At 40.3% G+C, this 18676-nt stretch overlaps 2 protein-coding genes across 6 annotated transcripts in view; one reads left to right on the plus strand and one right to left on the minus strand.

Annotated features, from left to right (window-relative positions):
• Window positions 1-11695, minus strand: part of CBX5 (chromobox 5) — a 36325-nt gene extending 24630 nt beyond the window's left edge. The window contains exon 1 of one of the 2 annotated variants that reach the window (XM_082665708.1): window positions 11484-11695. The gene's annotated coding sequence lies outside the window, so the exon portion shown is untranslated. Of the gene's footprint in view, window positions 1-10401; window positions 10528-11483 lie in introns of those variants that run through there. The other variant, XM_082665706.1, reaches the window with a different exon arrangement.
• On the plus strand, window positions 11116-17572 carry HNRNPA1 (heterogeneous nuclear ribonucleoprotein A1). Of its 4 annotated transcripts, XR_014297424.1 has the most exons (12): window positions 11116-11229; window positions 11787-11903; window positions 12171-12317; window positions 12469-12679; window positions 12777-12869; window positions 12956-13048; window positions 13299-13373; window positions 13577-13726; window positions 14268-14423; window positions 14698-14763; window positions 17156-17224; window positions 17437-17572. XR_014297424.1 is itself a non-coding variant. In XM_082665704.1 (11 exons), the coding sequence occupies exons 1-10, from the start codon at window positions 11215-11217 to the stop codon at window positions 14751-14753; spliced, it is 1113 nt and encodes a 370-aa protein (XP_082521830.1). In that variant the 5' UTR covers window positions 11116-11214; the 3' UTR covers window positions 14754-14763; window positions 17156-17571. The 4 variants fall into 4 exon arrangements, 3 of the variants coding, with proteins under 3 accessions (XP_082521830.1, XP_082521829.1, XP_082521831.1); XM_082665704.1 differs by having other exon boundaries at window positions 17156-17571; XM_082665703.1 differs by lacking the exons at window positions 17156-17224; window positions 17437-17572 and adding an exon at window positions 14998-15334.
• Window positions 17573-18676: the final 1104 nt, after the last annotated feature.

Here is an 18676-nt window from a genome sequence, read left to right on the forward strand (position 1 = left end):
CTTATAAATTTCATTTGACTGTACTGTCCTCCAAGCTCTGAATGCCATTAAAAAATATAAATGAATGTGTGCTATAGCAATTCTCAGAACTGCTCAAAGTGTTAAGTCTGGTTCATTGGTATATTTACCACTAACACACAAATTCTTGATAACTCATTACCAGATCACAATTCCACAAAATAATAATTTTACATGAGATTTTTCTTTTTCCTTTATTCAAATCTACTGAATTTCTTCTCCCAAGTGTCCATCTTCTCTAAATTTAGTTAGGGCACACCTAAACCCATCGCTGGGCAAGAGGTTAGATAGTCAATTGTTCCAAGATTCATGAGAAAGTAGAATTTGTATCACTATGGGCAAATGTCTTCCAGATGGTGCTTCCAACAACTCTATCCTTGGAATGTATTGAATTCATCTCAAAGCACCACAGTCTCTAGTGAGTGTTAATCTCACACCCATTCCTCTCTATTAATTAAATGTGATGAAGCATGAACTAGTAGATCTTGTCACCTTTCATGAAGAACCTAGCAATTTCATCATAAATCTTAAGAAAAATGACTAAGAGCAACGTTTGAGTAGATTACCACGAATCTTAGATTTTTACATACCACTTTGGCAATTCATGTTCACAAAATATGGAAGGGTTAAAAGAGAACTGAAGTATCCACACCAAATAAAATTATGGCCATAGAGCAGTTTCTAAACAGCCATAAAATTAAGACTCACACTTATCTAGCTTGTACAGATTTTGGCCATCAGCAGTTTAAGGGTTACAAGGGCCCCTTCAGGTCATTTCAACAAAACCTCTATTTGAAGGAAGAGCTTCTACTATGGCAAACAATTTACATTCTAACGTAGTCTTAGTTTTGCAAAGACATTCAAGAGTCATAAAAATTAATTTGCATAACCAAACTAAAATCTCTTAACTGTTGAGATGGTATTAGACTTTAAATCAATATGCTAAAACCTGATTAATACATCCTGACAAAAAAAGGAGTTTTTATATAATTGGAATAAGAAACATATCTCAGATTGTAAAACTTCAGGAGTAAAAGAGAGCATTCCTTCAACATATGGCATAGTTTTGTGCTCTGCCATTACCTTGGTGTATTAGCAACATGAATTATATTGAAGTCATAGCCTACAATTTAGATAAATAAAATCAAGCCAGTATTGAACTTTTTCCCATCCCATACAACGGTATCCTTGGCAGCTCCTTGGCCATCTATTATGATCCTGACCAATTTCTCTCTGTGGCAATTTAAAAGCTGTAAAAAAAATACATAATGGGTGGTGACAGGAGAAACAAACCTACACCAGAAATTATTGAACCTTGTACGTCTCTGCAAGCGTCTCTATTGACATTTAAGTGTGAGTTACTATGCCACAATATCATAAAAGTGTGCTCTACACTTCAGATATCTTGATAGTTAAATGCAAAGAAAGGCCATCAGATAAACAGCTAAAGGGATGGCCAATCTCAGACCACCCAGCTCTTCCACTGAGCACTCTGACACATTGCTTATGCCAAATAAGATGTTTCTCTCTTTTTGTCTAGCTTCCAACCATCATCCCAATTTAGATCCGATGCCAAAAGGATGATACAGTAATACTGATCCTTGCTCTAAAATTGGTTATGGGACATTTATTGAGGGCCAAATAGGTGTCAAGCATTGCATAAGCAGTGAGCCTAGCCCAGTCTTCAACTTAAGGACTAAGGATTTTAAGATTCTCCTTAGTTAAGTCAGCACTGGTTAGCACCATCCCCAAAGGTTATTACAAAAAAGCTACTAAAGGGGTAACTAGTTAACAGTGGCAATATCAGGACTAGGAATAAGGAGATGTGGGTCCTATCCCAACTAGATCACTGAAAGGTTGAACTGGACAGTTCACTTAACTTTAAGGGTGCTAGCTATTTGCCCTACTTATCTCATAGGTCTGCTGTGGGGGTAAAAAAACTAAACACTTTTAAAAATATAAAGCAGGGGCTTCCCTGGTGGTGCAGTGGTTAAGAATCCGCCTGCCAATGCAGGGGACACAGGTTCGAGCCCTGCTCCGGGAAGATCCCACATGCCGCGGAGCAACTAAGCCCATGCACCACAACTACTGAGCCTGCGCTCTAGAGCCTGTGAGCCACAACTACTGAATCCCATGCACCCTAGAACCCATGCTCTGCAGCAAGAGAAGCCACCGCAATGAGAAGCCCGTGCACCGCAACAAAGAGTAGTCCCCGCTCGCCGCAACTAAAGAGAAAAGCCCGCGCGCAGCAACGAAGACCCAACACAGCCATAAATAAATAAATAAATTTATTTTAAAAATATATATAAAAAGCAGGGAAGTTAATAGTAGATGAAGTTAAAAATAATGAACACGTAGTTAAAAATAATGAACACGTTGGTGTTTCCTCCTCTTCTATTTTCTGGAACAGTTTGTGTAGAATTTGATATTATTTCTTCCGTAGAAGTTGGGAAATTCAACTGTGAAGCCATCTAGACCTGGAGTTTTCTTTGTGGGGAGGGTGTTAACTACAAATTCCATTATCCTTGATACACATAGGGCTAGTGAGGTTCTGAATTTTTTCTGAAGTGAGCTTTGGTAGTTTGTCTTTCAAGGAAGCCATTCATTTTACCTTAGACATTGAATGTATTGGCATAGTTGTTCATAATACTCCCTTATTACCCTTCCACTGTCTGCAGGATCAGTAGTGATAGCCCTTCTCTTATTCCTGATATTAGTAATTTGTGACGTTTTCCCCTGATCAGACTTGCTCGTTAATTTTATTTATCATCTCAAAAAACCAACTTTCAGTTTCATTGATTTTTCTCTACTGGTTTTTCTTATACTTCATCAACTACTTACTGCTTTTACCTTCACTACTTCCTTTCTTCTGCTTACTTTGGGTTTAATTTGCTTCTTCTTTTTTTAATTCAATAAATTTGACATGTAACACTGTAAGTTTAAGGTGTAGAGTATGTTACTTTGATACATTTGTGTATTGTAATATGGTGGACAATGTAGTGATATTTATGTTACATAACTGCAGTACAACATTATTGTCCATATTCACTATACCATGCATTAGGTCTTTAGGGTTATTTACTACTTGTTACAAGTTTGTACCCTTAAACACCATCACTCTTATCCCTTCTTTTTCTAGGTTCTTAAGATAGAAACAGACTCTAGATCTTTCTGCCTTTTTAATTAAAGCATTTAATACTATAAATTTTCATCTAAGCACTGCCTTGGCTATATCCACAAATTTTGACGTTATCATTTTTTTTTGACGTTATCATTTTTATTCAGTTCAAAGTATTTTCTAATTTTCTGTGTGTGATCTCTTCTTTGATCCATGGTTTACTTAGAAGTGTGTTTAGTTCAAATATCTGGGGATCTTCCAGATGTCTTTCAGTTACTGATTTCTAATTTAATTCCATTATGGCCAGAAAACATACTTGTATGATCAAATCCTTTTAATTTTGAGATTTGTTTTATGACAGAAGATGGTCTGTCTTGGTAAATGTTCCCGTGCACTTGAAAAAAAATGTGTATTCTGCTACTGTTGGATGGAATATCCTATGAATGTCAATTACATCAGCCTGGTTGATAGTGTTGTTCAAGTCTATTCCGTACTGACTTTCTGTCTACTTGTTCTATTAATTACTGAAAAGGGGTGTTGAAATCTTCAATATAATTGCAGATATCTACTATTTCCGTTCTATTGTTTTTTTAATTAAAAGAGGGTGTTGAAGTCTCCAGCATAATTGCAGATGTCTATTATTTAGTTCTATTGTTTTTTTCTTTCTTGTACTTTGACACTTATTATTAGTTGTGTAGAATTATTGTGTCCTCTTTTTTTTTTTTATTGTGTCCTCTTGATGAGTTGATCCTTTTATCATCTAACCTACTGTTAGCTATTTGCCCTACCTACCTCATGTCTATTACGGAAAAAGAACAAGAAAACACTCGAGAATATACAGGAAACAGAAGGTAAAATGTTGGATGTTAAAAATAACTTTAATGAATTTGCTTACTATCTGTAAGTTTCACCTATGCTTGTCTCTAACTACACATATGAGGTTTGCCTATGTTTCATCAGATTCCTAGACATAATTTATTGTGAAATACTGAACAAATTAGCAGTATATTACCCTCCACAACTCCCTGTGAGGTAGTAACTGAGTCTTACTAATTTAGGGATGAGAAACAAGGCACAAGGATTTGCCTCAGAAACCAAACTTAAGATAGATTTCCCAGCCTATTGGCTGATCTCTTTAGCAGAGGGCATTTTATTCCAACATAATTATGCCTGCTGGCTCAGATATGAACTTGCTTTATTCTAAGAATTGTAGATTACAATCAGAGAAATACTTGAATTCAATTTGATTCCTCCTCTCCATGGAAGAAATAAATAATGAGTGTGTTATGAAACTTGATCTTAAAGTAGTCCTTTCAGTGACACCATCTCAATCCTATGCTTTCTGGTGTCCTTCCTAGCAATGAAACACAATGGAACAGGCACTTAGTAAGTCTGAAGAATAAGACTGCATGTTGGGACTTCCCTGGTGGTCCAGTGGTTAAGAATCCGCACTTCCACTGCAGGGGGCACGGGTTCGATCCCTGGTCAGGAAACTAAGATCCGGCATGCCAATTGGTTTAAAAAAAAAAAAGGACTGCATGTGAAAAATTTTAAAACTAGGTCCATGACCTATTTTCAGTTAGAAAAATCTGTCAGTGCTATTTTCTTTTCTTAAAATTCTGCTTACTCCCCTCTCTTTAAAAATAATTTTAAATTGAGGTATAATTGATTGTAAGTGTTTAAATTTGATGAACTATTCTTACTGGATAGGAAATCCAGACTACACAGTCCACAGCCTCATTAGAAAGAGTGAAAAGTGGCCCAGCTAGTCCATTACATTCTTTTTAGAAAATCACACACAATTAACAAGTACAGTTTGTCATCCTGTGTTAACATCCTGAGAAGTTGACAAGCAGCCAACGAAGTCTTCTGTCCCTCAAGTCCTAGGCAAAACCACCAGTGGACTACATTGGCCCAAAATATAAGAATGAGTTCTTGATTTGCATTTAAAATTAACTTCAAAAATAAACTCCAAGACAATTTAGGAGTCACTTCATAAAAGTCCTAGGTCCAGAAGGCTATTAGTTCTCACCTATCCAATTTCTTCCATATAAGAAACTAAGGACTGGGACTTCCCTGGTGGCACAGTGGTTAAGAATCCACCTGCCAATGCAGGGGACTCGGGTTTGAGCCCTGGTCCGGGAAGATCCCACATGCCACAGAGCGTCTAAGCCCATGTGCCACAACTACTGAAGCCTGCACACCAGAAAGAGAAGCCACCGCAATGAGAAGCCCACGCACCGCAACAGAGTAGCCCCCGCTCACAACTAGAGAAAGCCCATGTGCAGCAACAAAGACCCAACACAGCCAAAAAAAGAAAAAAAAAGAAAAAAAAAGAAACTAAGGACTGAAGAGGGCAATTGGCTCACTTGGGTCTCCTGAGCCTTCCCCCGCCCCCCAGCTGCCCCTCATTTTTAAAAATAACCTTTCCTTTTTGAATTAGGTAAAATTTATTTGGATAGGAGTTAGAGAACCAGGGTATAACAGTCTGAATGATGGCCCTCCAAAAGTTATCCATGACCTAATCCCTCAAACCTATGAATATTACTTTACATGGCAAAAGATGTGATTTAAAGATGTGAAAGGAGAAATTTATCCTGGATTATCAGTGGGCCTTAAGTGCAATCACATGTATCTTTTTAAGAGAGGCAGGAGTTCTGAGACAGACACGCAGAGAAGGCAACATGAAGACAGAGCAGGGAGAGATGAGGCCATAAGCCAAAGAAAACTGACAACCACCAGAGGCTGGAAAGGCAAGAAAGGGACTCTCCCCTAGGGCCTCCGGAATGGGCTCAACACCTTGATTGCAGACTTCTGGCCTCCAGAATTGTGAGAGAATAAATTCCTGTTGTTTGAAGCCACCAGGTTTGTGGTAATTGCAGCCACAGGAAACCAAGACACAGGGGAAATAAAATTTTAAAAATCATAAACCAGACATATATAAAACCAATTACTGATACAAAAAGAATTGTGCTTTAAATGACCCAAAGAATGCCTAAACCCTTTAATCTTTCATTTCAAAGGGTAAGTTGAGGCAATCACAGGATGCAATTTATCTAAAATTATGGCAGATCTGAGAAGATAAATTCAGAAAGATCTAATATTTACACAGCTTCCAACAAGAACAGTGTAGGTCTTCCCCCAAACATGCTATCTGGTAGAGCTCCCGAACAGACTAAACATGGGCAACAGTTGTCACTGTGGGTGTTCTGCCAACACAAGTGTAAAGTTGTCATCAGAAAAGAACACGTGGCTTCGAGTGGCTTACAGAAATCCAACAAATCTGCGTCCTGGACTCTGCACAAGCCAACTCTTCTCAGGATGACCTGGACTCCTTCCCATTAGTACGATGATCAGCTAAAGCCATCCTCTACAAGGAGGGAAGGAAAATCAAAGTTTATGTCAGGGAAAAAAAGACAACTGCCCAGAGTCCAAGTTCATTGATAACAATGTGTAAATATCAGCCATACTAAGTCAGTTGTGATATCTCACACTGTAATTTATTGCTTTTTAAATCAACATCCAGAGCATTTAGGCCCAGTTTCACATAAGGTAAACGGAAATAAAAATAGACCAAGTAAAAGGACAAGAAAAAATGCTTTACCAGGGGATGTTAAATGGGCTATTTCAATAAGATATATAAATCATGCTATATGGTAAAATAAAATACCTTGATAAAAGCAAAAAATAGTAGTCTTCCTTGGAAACCTTTGTACCCTGGATACCTTTCTCTCTTTTCCAGAGGTACTGTCAAGGGCAGTGAAAATCACCAGAACTTCCCTAGACAATATAAAAATCCAGTCACTTCAGAGGTATGTTCTTTCTTTCTCTTTCCCCAGTTATCATCTTGCTCACCTCCTGCCCAGACAGAAGCTTTCTACTTACTGTATTTCAGACAGACCAGCGAAGATGTGTTATTTTCCCTTTTAGTGAATAATATTTCATGTTTGGATGCAATAAGATGCTTCTAAATTCTAAGTGCAAGTGCCTGAAATTTAATTTTTGTAACAAAGGCTCAGCATTTTATATTGTTAACAGAGAGGAACAAATTAACAACCAAACCAAGTTCTCCAAAGGCAAGAAATAAGTCTAAACTTAGGATTTTCAATGTGATAGTTTCAGAATTTCAATGAAAAATTACCCACCAGAAAGAAATGTTTATCAGACCTATTAACTGTGACACTGTAAGGGAAGTTACAATAAAACAAACAACTTTTATTTGCACACCACAGTAAACCAAAAAGTCTAGCTTCAAGTCCTGAAATTTTTCAGATTAAAATATACCATTAAAAACATCAAATAAGGTGTCACTGATTACAGCCAAGTAGGTGGGGCTGGAAATGAGATGAATCTACTCGGAGTAATCTAGGGTGGCATGATTTGGTTACCTATTTTTCAGTCAGTATTTCTTTTCCCCCAGTGTACAAGTCTCTACACAGCTGAAAAATCAGATCAGCAGAAATCGACCTGTGTTTTTAAGAAAATGAAATAGAGTACTATAGATGAGAAAATGTCAGAGAGGGGCTTCCCTGGTGGCGCAGTGGTTGAGAATCCGCCTGCCTATGCAGGGGACATGGGTTCAATCCCTGGTCCGGGAATATCCCACATGCCCAGAGCAACTAAGCCCGTGCGCCACAACTACTGAGCCTGTGCTCTAAAGCCCATGAGCCACAACTACTGAAGCCTGCGTGCCTAGAGCTCATGCTCCGCGACAAGAAAAGCCCCCACAATGAGAAGCCCACGCACTGCAACGGAAGAGTAGCCTCCGCTCACCGCAACTACAGAAAGCCCACGTGCAGCAACAAAGACCCAACACAGCCAAAAATAAATAAATAAAATAAATTTTATTAAAAAAAAGGAAAATGTCAGAGTGCTTTGCACATTTATTTGCATAATGAAACTTTAAAGGAAACAGGATTAAGTCAAATGAGAATGTAATAAGCACCTGAAGCAAAGTCTACCTCCTTCAAAAACATATTTGCCATTATTTTAGGAAGCCAAACAAACGCAAGATGTAATCAACGTTCAAACTGCAAGAAATGGTAAAAACCTTAATGAAATTTTCCTTTTATCCAATCAAACAATGATCATGCTATATCTGAAGACATAATCATGAGGATTTAGTGATCCATTTACCAAAGGACACTTCCTGAACACTTCACCCATCTTCTCCCTCTAAATTCCAATTGGCAAAATAAAAGATTTTGTCAAGATAATCAACTCTACCATCTGTCATTTCAGTCAATGGTTTTCAAGTGGAGATTTTGCACCCCTCCCTCCCAGGACATTTGGTGACATTTTGATTGTCACAAGTGGCGGTGTGGGGGGAGGTGAGATGCATTTATCAGGCTCAAAATATCAATAGTGCTGAGCTTGAGAAACCCTGTAGTAGATCAAGATTGTATTCCTTTCAGACCTAAATAAATTAGGGACAGATACCCTTAATCTATTTCACTTTAGTTCTTATAAACTAAGTAGCTGCATTATTAGCATACCTACGAATAGTTTAGAAGCAAATACAAAATAGGTTTTCCTTTTGCAAGTGCCAGAGAACACAAAAATCTCTCCTCTGGTTCACGATAAGCTCATCTAAAATCATCTTCCTTTTGTACAATGTCAGAAAGGTCTCTACTCATAAGAGAACTTCATATGTATTTGAACTTATTACAGTATTTAAACATTTTTCCCTTGACACTAAATAAATCAGTAAATATTAGTACAGTATAGACTCTGATATAGCCAATATGCAATGAAAATTTCTGTTTTACTAAAATACACTCGACTGATACGAATGGGCATTACTAACAAGATATGAACTGCATATAAAATACTTTGAAGGAAATATAATCAAAAGGCAAAAATATAACCCAGGTGATGAATGTGTCCTCCTGTCTCCAACACCCTAAGTATCATCCTCCTTAAGCAACTTCCTTTTTATCCAAATCCAGATATCCTCAATAGAACAGCAGAAAGGGCTTAGGAGATCTGTAATGGTGTAAAGAAAGAGATATATATGGAGAGAAAAGTTCCACAGAGAAGAGCCTAAGATAAAGGCACATGGACAATACTTGCAAAGCATTTAGCATAATGCCTAGCAGGTATCAATACTAAGTACTCAAAAAAAGCTACCTTTTTTAAATTTGTATTTTTAAACAGAGGATCACCTTAGTTCTTAACTGAAAAATAGAACTTTTTTGAGGTGTAAGGAGGTGTTGAGAAGTACTTGCTTATAACTGAAAACACAAAAACAATTGGCTTTTAAATTTAACTTGAATCACAAATTATTATCCCTGAAAAGATTTAAACATTGGAAATCGGACCTGTCTCCATCCCACTGTATCCCTAGAGGTAACACGCTTTGGTATGTAGCTTTCCAAAACTTTTTCTGTGGATTTACAAATCTCTTTGTCCGTGAAAATATGCATTATTACAATTATGTTGATTTTTCTTCGGTACCTTTCCACAACAATACAAAGAGATTTATCCTATTCGCTGTAACATTTCAAGTCCGTCTTCCTAAAGAAGCGAGTTCTCAAAGTCAAAAGACCTCCCTTGTTGCCCCCCCGCAAAACCTAAACATTGCTGGATGGTGGGATGTACCTACATGGGGAAATAAAGCCAAACTCGAGAACTATAGGAGCAAACTTACAGGTTCCCTACCAGAGAAGTGTGTGGCCTAGAGACCCAAAGGCTTCGTTCAAGTCATTGTGAATAAAATACCCACCCCCTCGCGCCATCGCAGGCAGTGACTCCCCATCCTTGCATCCCCAAATCTAAGACCTCCCTCCTTTGGAGCGCTGATTGGACGGCCAGCCCGAGCGCTTTCCGTGAGCTGTCCGCCTACTGGCTCCAGATTTGGTCCATCCATTTAACCGCCCGACTGCCGCATCCCCCATTGGAGTCAAACCGCTGCCTCTTGGAGGAGCCCAACCTACCGCGCGCTTCGTGCTCATTGGCTCAGTGAGCCGCTGCTCAGGAAGAGAAAGCCCGCCTCCCACATACCGATGGCCCAAGGACCGGTCAGTCGGCTGCTAAAGGAGGCTCCAATTGGCCTATTCACTCGCCAGTCAAACTCTTCGGCTGCAAAGCTCCACAGAAACTACGGGAATAAAACATCCCGCCCCTGTTCTTCCATTGGTTGGGTGGACCCACCGCTCCCCCTTCACGAGCCCCCACCCCGCGGTCCATTCATTTCACACAATAACGGGGCCAACTAGAGTCGGTTCAAGACCTCGTATGCGTAGGCAAGACTGTCCGCCACTTACCCGGGATCGAGACCGATCACTCACGCTAACGTCTCCCCTGTTCCTCGGTGGTGAGGCCGGACCACAGGCCACCGCTGCCGCCGCGTTCTGCGTAACGCCAACCGCCCGCCAAAACGGATCCTTCCCTGCGCCTGCGCGACCAATCCTGGGACTGGACCCTTTCCCCGCCCATTACGCCTGCGCAAAAAGGGGCCCAACTCCCGCCACTACGCAGGCGCCTTAGGTTCGCCGCTGTCTCCTGCCCGCCATTTCACGTGTTCCAAGCGCCAGGCGGAACTTCTTAACGCGCCTGCGTAAACTCGCCATTTTACTACACATGCGCTCAGCAGGCAGTCGCTGCCAAAAAAAAAAAATTGTTACATGCTAACTATTTTTCTGATTCATAGTATCAATCATGGTTTGACAGATGAGCTGAACGTAAAATTCGTAACGTAGAGAATTAAAAAGTTACCTAAATAACCTAAGTGCATTCAAACGTGAATGATTGGTTGACTAGCCTATCAGACTAGTTAATAATATTACTCGGGAACCCATAGACCCCCCCCCGAGGGGTGGAGACTGCGTAGAAAGCCCAAACGGATGACGTTACACAGCACTGCAGTACCAGAGACCAATAGTAGGGGGGGAGCAATTTCAAATATCCAATCAGAGCTACTCAGGGGCGGAGTCTACCAATGCTGAAAGCGAGGAGGCGGGATAAAAGAGCGAGGCCGAAGGTAGGCTGGCAGATACGTTCGGTAGCTTACTTCTTTCTGCTCGTGGACGCCGCCGAGTAAGCATCGTTGACGTCTCCCCCCACCCTCCACTGCCGTTATGTCTAAGTCAGAGGTGAGTAGGACGCTCTCTCCACCTAAATTTTCTTTTTCGCGCCTTCCTGAGTTCAGTAGGGTTCGGCCTGGTTTGGCTGCTTGCCCCAGCCGGTTCAGCAGTTCTTCGGTCTCTGCCAGGGCCTACCCCTCCCTAAGTTGAGGTCGCCATTTTGTCCTCTTCGCCATGAGGCTGCCGTCCTGCAACCCTTAGCTATCACGCAGGCTCGGTCCACCTTGCAAAACTCTTAAGTACATTCAATATGTTTTTTTTACCTTGTCTCAGTGGGCGACTTTCTTAAAGAGCATTTATAGTCGATGTTGGCGATGTACTCCTCCCTCCTAGTCCTTTTGTTGCGCGTGCGTCGAAGGGAGTGAGGGACGCATGCGCTCGGCGCCTCCCGGCCCACCCAGCACCCAACAAACCTCCCCCAGTGCGGAGAAGCACGTGGCTTGCTGCGACCAGAAGGAACAATAAGTGTTTCGTACGTTGCTATCTAGTTTTAGTTTTGGTTCTTGTAGCTGGAAGGTGTTTTGCGTTATAGCCCCACTTACCGCTTTTTTTTCCCCTACTCATAGTCACCCAAAGAGCCCGAACAGCTGCGGAAGCTCTTCATCGGAGGTTTGAGCTTTGAAACAACCGATGAGAGTCTGAGGAGCCATTTTGAGCAGTGGGGAACGCTCACAGATTGTGTGGTAAGACTTGAAAGAGACAAAGGACCGTAGAACTCGTTGATTTCTTTGGCTTAGCTTGCTGTATTACCGTCTGAATGTTAATGGGATTATAGTTTCAAGTAAGGTGTGGCTTTAACTGATTAAAAAGCTCCCAATTGATTAGCTTTAGATGGTTAGTGGGAAAGTGAAGGGCTTCATACAAAGGGTTGGTATAAAGTCTCCTATTGCCTTACTTAAGGTAGAAAAGGCAATAGCTTCTGGGGGCTTACCACGTATTAAACATTAAAGGTAATGAGAGATCCAAACACCAAGCGCTCCAGAGGCTTCGGGTTTGTCACATATGCCACTGTGGAGGAGGTGGATGCGGCCATGAATGCAAGGCCACACAAGGTGGATGGAAGAGTTGTGGAACCAAAGAGGGCCGTCTCAAGAGAAGTAAGTGATCTTTTTTTCCCCCCCCTTCCTTTAGTCATTTGGAAGTGTTGCCACTAGGGGGACTTAACATTTAGGGGTGTAACAAACTTAAAATTCTTAACTTCGGGATAGGTTTTGTTAATATAAGTTAACTTAATTTTTTCCGTGTTAGGATTCTCAAAGACCTGGTGCCCACTTAACTGTGAAAAAGATTTTTGTTGGTGGCATTAAAGAAGACACTGAAGAACATCATCTAAGAGATTATTTTGAACAGTATGGGAAAATTGAAGTGATTGAAATCATGACTGACCGAGGCAGTGGCAAAAAGAGAGGCTTTGCTTTTGTAACCTTTGATGATCATGACTCTGTAGACAAGATTGTCAGTAAGTATCGGGTGGCTGGCATTTGCTAAGGGTTTTGAAATCCATGCTGTATTCTAAATGCTGTGTTGGTGTTTTCTTTATCTCCAAATTTTTTCAGTTCAGAAATACCACACTGTGAATGGCCACAACTGTGAAGTAAGGAAAGCCCTATCTAAGCAAGAGATGGCTAGTGCTTCGTCCAGCCAAAGAGGTCAGTTTGTTACTTAATTAAACCTTAAACATAATTTTGAGCAATTCCAATTTGTACAACCTAACACTTAAAACTCGTCTCTTCAGGTCGAAGTGGTTCTGGAAACTTTGGTGGTGGTCGTGGAGGTGGTTTTGGTGGGAATGACAACTTTGGTCGTGGAGGAAACTTCAGCGGTCGAGGTTTGTGTGGTTATAGTTTACTAATGAGAGTTAATGGTAAAATTATAATTACCCCCAGATGTCTTATCCCAAGTTACATTTTAATCCAGATGTAGTTCTGGCTTCTCACTAACCGGTAGTTAGTCTTGCATACGGAAATAATTTACCGATTTAACGCTTCCTAAAATTTAGACTTAGAAGGGGGTGACTTGTATGCGATCCACATACTTCAAACCTGGTTTTTGTTTGTTTTAATTCTGCTTTTCTCCAGGTGGCTTTGGTGGCAGCCGCGGTGGTGGTGGATATGGTGGCAGTGGGGATGGCTATAATGGATTCGGTAATGATGGTAAGTTTTGTTTTATTTAAGGAACCACAGACTAAAAGTTTTGGCAACCTTTAGAATAGGCTAATAGAGATTAAAAGTCTAGTGCATGATAAGCTCAATTCTGACCTAATAGCATGTTGTGAGCAGGCCTTTAGCTGTCATGCTATCACAGAATTTGACTGTTGAATACTTTTGTCTTATTGAGAAGAATTGTATTCTTGTAGGTGGTTATGGAGGAGGCGGCCCTGGTTACTCTGGAGGAAGCAGAGGCTATGGAAGTGGTGGACAGGGTTATGGAAACCAGGGCAGTGGCTATGGCGGGAGTGACAGCTATAACAACGGAGGAGGCGGAGGCGGCTTTGGCGGTGGTAGTGGTAGGTATCCAGTGATCCAAGTACTGGTGCAATAGCTAGATTAGCCTTTTAGTATGGGGACTTGATGCTTTTGTGTGTTACGCTGCATGGTACTTTTTTAATTAACGGGCTTGCAATGCTACCTCCTCCTAGCTTTAAGCTGGGGCCGCCTCACTCCCAAATAGATAGATGGATAAGTGGATAGTGGTGTCTTCAGTTGGAATTAGATTAGATTCTAGCAGGATTTAGTGTCTTAACTCTTGGGGTCTTAGGCACTTAGTTGACGGACGTATCCAGCATGTGTTTGCTGTGCCCCTGAATGGGTAAAGGTCTTCAAGGCAAGAGGATATATTATTTGCTATACCGTCGTGAGTTGGGTAAATTTTTTTTAATTATTGGATTATTCAACTGAATGCCTTGCCCAGGAGGGATAAAATACAAAGATAAACATTGGAGCCACCAGTTTTGGGAGCAAGGCAAATCAAGCAACTTTTTTACTTTGAACACCAGAATTTATCATTTTCCCCGAGTAACAGATAAAGGTCCTCTTTTCCATTCTTAGGAAGCAATTTTGGAGGTGGTGGAAGCTACAACGATTTTGGCAGTTACAACAATCAGTCTTCAAATTTTGGACCCATGAAAGGAGGAAACTTTGGAGGCAGAAGTTCTGGCCCCTATGGTGGTGGAGGCCAATACTTTGCCAAACCCCGAAACCAAGGTATGGTGTATATGTGGTATGGGAGGGCTAAACTAGTACCGTTGAGGAAAATATTAGACCTTTAGGCAGGGCAGGTGCAGGAAAACTGACAATTTAAAATCTTGAGGCAATTTTAAGTGACTGGTAACTTGTAGTTCAGTTAGGAAAATCATGTGAGCCCAAACTTGTGAATTTGAACTTATATATATAATACAAATATGAAAGCCCCAAATATAAAAAGTATTACCGTTATTATTCATACTCCTAAAGCTTAAGGGAACAAATTTGTTCTTAGGTGGCTATGGTGGTTCCAGCAGCAGCAGTAGCTATGGCAGTGGCAGAAGGTTTTGATTACTGCCAGGTAAGTGAACAGCTTTTTTTGTTTTCACTTAATTTTCTTGTAATTGATAATGAACACAGTAACCCTAATGTAGCTGAGCAGTGAAACATAGTTAACATTATAATTACAGTAAAATTGTGGATATTAAGTTAATATTCAGATCAGCAAAATTTGTGGGAAACAACTTGCTATTGGATTGTAGCCTTGAGTCTTAATATGTTTAGATTAACAACTTTATTCCATATTGTTCAACAGGAAACAAAGCTTAGCAGGAGAGGAGAGCCAGAGAAGTGACAGGGAAGCTACAGGTTACAACAGATTTGTGAACTCAGCCAAGCACAGTGGTGGCAGGGCCTAGCTGCTACAAAGAAGACATGTTTTAGACAATACTCATGTGTATGGGCAAAAAAACTCGAGGACTGTATTTGTGACTAATTGTATAACAGGTTATTTTAGTTTCTGTTCTGTGGAAAGTGTAAAGCATTCCAACAAAGGGTTTTAATGTAGATTTTTTTTTTTTTGCACCCATGCTGTTGATTGCTAAATGTAATAGTCTGATCGTGACGCTGAATAAATGTGTCTTTTTTTTAAATGTGCTGTGTAAAGTTAGTCTACTCTGAAGCCATTTTGGTAAACCACCCCAACAGTGTGAAGTTAGTATTCCTTCAGGGTGATGCCAGGTTCCATTCAAAATTTATTTACAACCTGCTTTGGTGGAGAAGCTACTGTCTTCTGAAACCTTGGTGTAGTTGAACTGACAGTTACTGCGTTGTGACCTTGGAGTTCACCGTGAAAAAGGGTCACCCAAGCCAAGTCATGGAGTTTTTTGATTATTAATATATGATTGTTGGCACATCCTATGCAATATATCTAAATTGGATTATGGTACCAGATATAGATGGGAATGAAGCTTGTGTATCATCCATTATCATGTGTAATAAATAAACAATTTAATACCCTCTTGAATGGAATGACAACTGTATGGATTTGGGACTGGCAGAGCTTTGGACCTTCCCTACCCACTACCCCTGATAATGTTGAATGCTTCTATCACAGTTCAAGTTCAAAACTCTGCCAGGGAATAGAAACCAGATGCTGGCTAATGCCACCCCATAAATCCACAAATTAGAAGTTTTGGGGAGACCTTTTTAAACTGACCAGTATCAGTAAGGAATTTACTCTTAACACAAAAACAGGTTTACATTAAAGGAAAACTGCAGTTTTTGTTCCGGTTGGGTGGGTATATATAGGTTTCTGGATTGACACACTAGTAATTATCTGTATGGAGATCAAAATTGGGTATGGTGAGGAGCCATGTTATTTACTTTAATTCATGCTAACTGCAGTTTTCCTTTAAATACGGCACAAGATGACACAAACATTCTAAAATGTTGATTGTATAGAAAATGACTTCTAAACCTTTATAACAGTTTACTTAATATCCAATCATTGTTATTTGTACATAGCTTCCTTTGAGCCCTCCCTTTGGTACCCTCAATTTCAGTGCCATTGTACTTAGTAGAATAGAGATTTGTTTATCACTAGGACTGTGTATTCCATCCCATGGGTGTGTTACTTGGAAGTTTGGGGAGGGGGTTGGGTGGGGTTGGGTGGGAGGTGGAGGTGGGTGGGAAAGTGTGGGTAATAGTTCCATGGGCTTGATACTGGCTGAGTTTGCAATGGCAGGTGGAACCTTAACTATTGAGGGAGTTTGCAGATACCTCAGGATTCGTGACAATGCCTTTAAAGATCCAGGAGAGATGTTCAGCTACTAGGAACTGCTAGCAAGTATAGCGCGAATGGCTCCGAGGTCAGACACTCTACAGCTGAGAGTAGACACTTGTGGTATGTGGAGTACAGATAAGCCAGGGGCAGGCCACGGCACGCTCCATGAAAGCTAGGAGGGAGTGAAGTTTCAGTGACCATCGCAAGGAAGGAGGCAGACAAGAGTAAGGCACACCTGACTCTTAGGACTAGCAGTCAGAACCAGGAGAAAAGGTTTTATTGCTATGCTGGTAGGTAAGAACAGATTTTACTTACATCCATATAGCTCTCTAAAATCCAGCTTTCTCTTATATTTTCTTTAATATATTGAGCCAAAACTAGTCCAGTTAAGCTGAACTTGGTTTTTCTGGAAATGAATTGCTTAAGTTGACACCCTACTCTTGGCGGCTCCCAACTGAAGGAAGTCAGCACTTTAATTACTTCTACAGTGATACATTTTTACCCTTTAATTTCTATATTTCCTATCTTTTGACCTATTAAAACAATGGCTCAAAGTAATATATTAGAATCTTCCCCAGAATGCTGGTGGGAGGGTGGGCGGACCATTAGTGGGGGGTGGGAGGGCTTAGCCTGAGATGGACCTTGTCTCTGAGAAAAGCTAGTTCTTAAAGGCTGTTTACTTTTCTAGGGAGGAGTGTGCTACCACAGGCTTAGCAACTCTTAAAACAAAATTCCAGTTCAAGCTCATGGCTAAAAGGTAGGTTTTTATAAAGTAACAGTGCTTAGTATTCCTAAAGTAAAATGCCAGGCTGTGCCTCAGAACTAAAAAAAGTAAGATCTATTGTTCTATTATCTAACAGACTGTAGCTGGCAAAAAGCTATTAAAGCAATTGGATTCTCAGTAAAGAGAATGGATGTAGTTGTAGAATCTTTCACCTGCTTATGTATATGCTTTTTTCTTTTTTGCAGGACCATCCTTATGAGGACCTTTATCTGAGCCACTGTGCACTTCATTTTCACTGCCATGCAGTAGTCATTAGCTGCTGCGCAGCTTGAATTAATCATTCAGTTTTGTGAATGGACTTTTTAAAAATAAAATGCATTTAACTTGGTTTTAGTTCTTGTTTTCTATGTCGTCTTCATGATGTTTATGGTAAATAACTTGAGATAGTGCATGTTCTTTACTAGGTCAAGTTTGAGAATGGGAAATGCAGGAGTTAATGGTAAACCAGAAGAATTTTACCCTCATTCCTTACCAGTGTTTCCATGTAGTCACTGTAAGCTGTTTAAAGAAAACCGCATTATACATGTTTCAAGCATAGCCACGTGTTAATTCAGATGGAGGAAGTACTGGGTTTGTTGGAAGTGATTCTAATGCTGTGTATTGCTATTTTTTAAAGTTTGTCCCATCAGCATCCATGGTTTAGTGAAATCAGAGAAACTGGTTTAATTTCACTGCAGGAGTAAATCTTGACCCAGAAGTGAGCTGTTCGCTACTGCTCCTCTTGAACAGGTCTTTTTTGTAGCTCTCCTGGCAAGGGAAAATGGAGTTGTAGTGAAGGTCAGCTGTTGAGTTTGAGTCTCTTCTGAAACTGCTTATCTGTTCAGTTCCTGAGGGGCATAGTGGATCTCATCTTGGGTGAATGAACATTTAATTGGTCTATTTCAGGCTTCAAAAATATTGAGCCAAGGGTAAGAAGGTAAAGGAAGTCCATACAACAATGGTTTGGAGGGATAGAACTGAGACTACCAGTTTGCTTAAAAGTAAATTCCCTATTTTTCAAATGAGGAAATAACCTGTAGGAAGATTAATACCTTGTTCAAATTCTTGTGACCACCCTTCCGTCTTTGGCCTTAGGTACTGTTAAATATGTGTATCTGAGGGTCTTGCCTGCTATGGTGTACTCCATGGGAAGTGTCTCCTGTTGACTATCCAGTGCCTAGAATAATACCTCAGCTTATTGGGTGCCCAGTAAATATTGGTTGAATGAATGAATGTTTAAATTTGCCTCTGAATTAACCATCTTTGTGAGTTTGGTTAGAATGAAAAACTTCATTCTGATATCCCTTAAGCAAACTAGTCAAATTGAACAACTAATCTCATTACCACTTGATCCCACATGTTCAGGTTTTTGGAAAGTTGACAGGTTAGACTGTCTTCAGATCTATTGGGAAGCTTTCATTCCCTAGAGACCACTTTTTTCCTGAA

Source organism: Grampus griseus (assembly GCF_964374135.1).
Source record: "Grampus griseus genome assembly, chromosome: 11".
NCBI lineage: Eukaryota > Metazoa > Chordata > Mammalia > Artiodactyla > Delphinidae > Grampus > Grampus griseus.